This window comes from Entamoeba invadens, assembly GCF_000330505.1.
Source record: "Entamoeba invadens IP1 unplaced genomic scaffold scaff_1105074724807, whole genome shotgun sequence".
Classification (NCBI taxonomy): Eukaryota; Evosea; order Mastigamoebida; family Endamoebidae; genus Entamoeba; species Entamoeba invadens.
The window spans coordinates 49,374-54,763 of record NW_004191646.1 but is presented as its reverse complement, the minus strand read 5'-3'; the positions used below and the strand labels follow the sequence as shown (position 1 = coordinate 54,763).

Genomic DNA, 5,390 nt, shown 5'->3' with positions numbered 1-5,390 from the left:
GATGCTCAACTCTTTGTACTTTAAAGGTAAAGTAAATGTGAAGTCCAAATTCATTCTATAAATTTCATTATCTCTTTCGATGAATTCGTGAGGTCGGTTACAATCTGTGACTTGAAACGTAACTTCAGTATCAGTCTTATTAAGCACCCATAAAGTGGGATTCACTTTCAAATCAAAATCTGTTTCTGCAACTGTTGTTTGTACAATGGCATCAGTCTCAAGAGATAATCCTCCAGAAACTTGTAAATATAAACCAGTGTGCATTGCTACATAAGTTATCAGTGGCTCAAATGGGAGTGTTCTAAAATATGGTTTGATACTTCCTGCAACCATACAAACTACTCGAGTCATCTTAGGTCCAACAACTTCAAGCCACTGTCCACAACGGCTTATCATAGAATTACTCTTGTTAATAAACATATACTTATCATCTATATAACAATCTGACCTTAAATTCATACCTCTAATCGAGTATTGATAATCGGGTATTCTTGAATAACATTCAGAAATTATATCATATGTAATATCAACTGATTCCATATTCACTGCCATAAAATCAGACATACAAACCGGAACACGTGCAGCGTTTACACATTTTGTTATCATCAAAACAATAACAATCTTGGTAAATATGGAATACATTTATAAGTAAGAGTTCAAGAGATGGTATTTAAGTTGATTTATTTCAAGTAGATGATATCCAAATGATACAATCAAAAATAAAGCATTATTTAATCCAATTCAAGTAAAATTCATTCTTCATATTATGTATAAACCTGTTAAATCATACACTTTTAAACAAAATAGAGTAACATATTATAAATAGTAACTGTTATTGATAAAATAATATAAACAATTGTTTATTATATTAATTAGTCGAAACAAATTAAGGTATATTAAGATTAAAAATGATTTTTTTATTTTTTTGTTTATTTACAGAATTTGATAACTATTTCACATATTAATTCTGTCTGATTTATAATAATTTTGTTTAGACTGGTATCTTGAAATTTGAGCATAATCATAGGCAATTGTATGTTTTCAACAAAACAGTTTTTCGTTGTAGATACATTTTTGTTGTTTTCAATTAACCGCTTTACAATTCGAATTTTGTATACAACAAAACTATTTTTTATAAGCAGGGTTTTATATAATAAATTAAGTGCTAATTTTGATTTATTATATTTTTTAAAAAAATAATTTAGACAACTTTTAACTTAATGCGATTTTAAAACAAGCCTAAAATGAATAAGAAAATTTAATTAAGATTTGTTGGAAAATAGATTTGGTGTATACATAATCCAAAGAGTTACATTTGATTTTACTGGATAATTGATAATCAAAACTAATAATAAAAAATATAAAAAACAAATTTAATTCGAAAGAATTTAAAATCAAAATTATTTTATTCAATTATTTTTAGTTTCTAACAAAAAGTGAATATGCATTTTAAAAATAGCTATAAATAACGTTTTTTGAATCGGTATTTAATAATTTATAAAATAAAACTAATCATTTTTAATAAAACAAACATCGGGTTATATATTTAATTTTAAAATATATAAGAATATTATTATCACGATTTTCTGATAAAGAGTGAAAGTTATTTGGGTTTCAAATACATAACGATGTGGTTCAATAATTTATCAATTATTATTAACTGCATGTATAATGTGATCTTGTTTTTTATTTTGTTTTAATATTTGAATAATACAAAAAACTTAAAATAAAAAGAGAAAAAATTTCATTTAAACACAACTTTTTTTAATTTTGTGTTTTTAAATTTATAAAATTCTTGAAGAATTTAATTATATCCCAAAATTTAAATATAAAATTCAATATTCAGAAGTTCAAAACAAATAAAATAGAGTCATTTGCTAAACGTTGTCTGGTCTGTAACATTGTCTGCCAAATTTTAGACTATTATAAATGGAATATTTCGGTTTTTTTTCATTTTTACCTAATTCCCGTTTTTTGAAACAAAAATCAATTATTTTTTGTCAAAAAGACAACGTTTGGGGAACAGACAACGTTGTTAGACTGACTCTATTATTAATAACATCAATTAAAAACAAAGAATTTTTTAGTAAATGAAGCACAAAATCAACGCTTAAATTGTGATACATTTTATATATTTATGTTAATTTTGAACAAAAAGTTTTGAATATTCTTTTTGTATTTCTTTCTTTTAAATAAGCTGTTATTTTTCCTCTTCACCTTAAAAAAAAAGAAGTGCAAAAAGAATACAATATTTTATTTTTTTTAATTTTTGGTTTTGTTGGTGTCAAAAATTTAGTTTGATTTTTATTATACCATATTCATCAACAGTTAGTTTTATACATGTACAAACAATATTTTTATTGATTGATACACATGTCAAAGATTTGACGTGACACTGATAGGTGTTTTTACTATATAATAGATTTTTAGTTGTTTGACATATTTTTTGTTTGTAAATTCATTTGATTTTCTAAAACAGATGATTTCTTTTATTTGTTAATTTTATAAATACAACATTTAAACGAATCTTGATGTTGTGATAATATATATAAAATACCCAACAATTAATTGTTATCTTATTAAGGTTAGTTTTAAAAATTAATTTATTAATTTAACCTTATTTATTTACACAAAAAATACAAATTTTAAATTTGTTTATTTTTATTATTTTAAAAACTTTTTTTTATCAAAACAAACTTGAACAAATTGTTTTTTTTATTTTTTTTGTACAAACAACGAGTTTATTTATAAATAAATAACCCTAAACTATCTGTATTTGTCTGCTTTTCTTAATTGAAAAAGTTAATAAGTCTAATATAATAGTTCAATTGGGTAAAATTCTAATTCAATAGTTCTGGACAAGTCAATAATTTGTTGAATCACATCGATCTCAAAATTGTTTTTTCTTTAATATTCGAATTGTTGTTGTTTTTAACACAACACTTTTAAATAATGTTCTATTCTAATAAATCTGTTATGTTATTCAGACATCAAGTTGTCTGAATGATTCCAAAAATTTTGAAAAGACAGATCGAACATATTAAAAATTTGATCCATCACTTTGGGTACTTTCATAAAAGTGCACTTTTAAAGTTATAATACAACCATTTAAAAAAACTTATTTCATTTTATTTTGACATATTCAAGTTTGCCCAAGTCCATTAGTTTAAAAACTAATGGATACTATAATAATTATATAACAAATAAAAACTTGGTAAGTATATGTTATGAATACTCAACGGCATTATCAAATCCAGTCTCCAGATGAATGGGAAAATGTTTTGTAACTCAAGTTTAGATTTTATTAAATTTGATGTTTTTTAATAAATGTTACTACTAAAAATCGCAATGTTAATTTACTGATTTTGTTGGTAACCATTTATACAAATAAGTTATTTTAATGGTTTAACAAGTCTGTTTTATGATTTTGGTATAAAACAGAACAACAAAGGGTCAACAAGACTTGGTGAATTGACAACAAATTATTTTTATATAAAACTTGCTTGATTTTGTTTTTTATTATTTAGCACTTAGCAAGTAATTGATTATTTTGATAATTTAATTATATGCTTCATTTTACTATATATAAACTATTAAAAAAGTAGTTTATTTTTGAACTACATTTCCTAAAATATTAAAAAAGTAATTGAATACATTTTTAACAGGAAGTGTTTTTTTAGTGTTAATTTAAAAACAATTAAATAAAAATTTTAAATATTTTTTTTAAAAAACAAAAAACTGTAAATATCGAAATGTCTCAAATTTCCTGTTATCACGTCATGATAGTCTCGAAGTATTTTCACTCTATCAACGACTTTATTAACTTGGAGTTGGTATGCAAGAAATTTGGTGGTAATATGGAAAAGTTTCACTTCAACCCAATACCATTGAATTTCAAATAAATTAATTACTTCCCAAAAATTGAAACACTTCACTTGTGGAATATAAAAGATGAGAACTTTGGTAATAATTTTATTGTCAACAAAAAAGAAAATAAAGATTGTAAAAATAAAGAATGTTCAAAGAAAGAATTCTTTCATATCATTGTGTGGTTCAGTGTTGATTATAAAACTTTTAACAAAAACAAACGTCGAAACATCGAACTTAAAAATGTGACATACACTATAATTGATAGAGAAGAATTTGGTAATGACATACCATCGTGTGTGAGATCAATCAATGATTGGTGTTTCAGTGGATGTATTAGTCTGAGCAGTGTCACAATATCATCAAATGTAACATCACTTGGTAAAGGGTGTTTTAGTTGGTGCAGCAGTCTAAGCAGTGTTACAATATCATTTAGTGTCATATCAATTGGTGGTTATTGTTTTTATAGATGCAACAGTTTAAGTTGTGTTACAATACAATCAAACCTGACATTATTTGGGGATTATTGTTTCCCAACAAACATTGTCATTAATCGTGAGTAACAAGAAAATTAAGTCTGCGACAAAATAGTCAATAAACAATTAAAATACAATAAACTGTTTTCCTCAGTTCGTTTTTAAATATTTGCACATAATTTGGTGATATACAAATTAGTTTTATGTATTTGGTTTTTATTTTTATTGATTTTTTGTTATTGTCAACAAAACATACAAGAGTGAATTTTAAGTGTATAAGAAATAGAAAATAATTATATCGAATCAATTCAGTTTTTTATTCAATAAAATGTCTTTACTAAAAATAAACAAAATAAACACTTGTAAATATCATTGGTTGATATATTGTCAACGTTAGATTGATTAATTTCAAACGTAACAATTTCAATTCAAATTGCACTTGTATTCACTGTTGTAATAATTTATAACGAATTAATTAACATTATTAAATGCGAAGCAGCCAAACTTTAATATTCTTGAACTTATCGTGTACATCACTTATTATGACATGTCAAAAACACTTCATCTGTCTTTTTTTTATGATTAAGATATAACAAACTCCTATGGTGTTATTTACATGAATATTTTTATTAAATATTTTTGTTAGATTCTGGTTTTTAGATTACGAGTATATAATTTAATTACCATTGTGAACCATAACACTTACCAGATTCCACTTAACTTGCACGTCCTCTTTACAATCTGTTTTCAAAATCAAGAACTCGTGTACTTATAAACTGTTAACATAAAGTTGGCACTACCAATAAATTGCTTAAACCCAATTTCCTCATTTTTTTGTTTTTGTTTGGCTTCCTAAAAATGTTGAATTAGTGTCCACAGTACCACATTATTTTCTAATATTTTTTTATACTTCTTAAAGAAAATTTTGTGTAAAATATATAAAAAATTCGCAAATTCGTCCTAAGATTTTTTAAATCAAACCGCGGCTTTTTGTTCGAACTATTTGTAAATTAACAAATATTTCAAAATAAAAGCTGTGAGGATTTT

At 24.1% G+C, this 5,390-nt stretch overlaps 1 protein-coding gene across 1 annotated transcript; it reads left to right on the top strand.

The window, feature by feature from the left end:
* Nucleotides 1-3,951: 3,951 nt before the first annotated feature.
* On the top strand, nt 3,952-4,430 carry EIN_440030 (hypothetical protein; the record flags this gene model as incomplete). Its single annotated transcript, XM_004183187.1, has 2 exons — nt 3,952-4,046; nt 4,136-4,430. The coding sequence occupies 2 exons, from the start codon at nt 3,952-3,954 to the stop codon at nt 4,428-4,430; spliced, it is 390 nt and encodes a 129-aa protein (XP_004183235.1).
* Nucleotides 4,431-5,390: the final 960 nt, after the last annotated feature.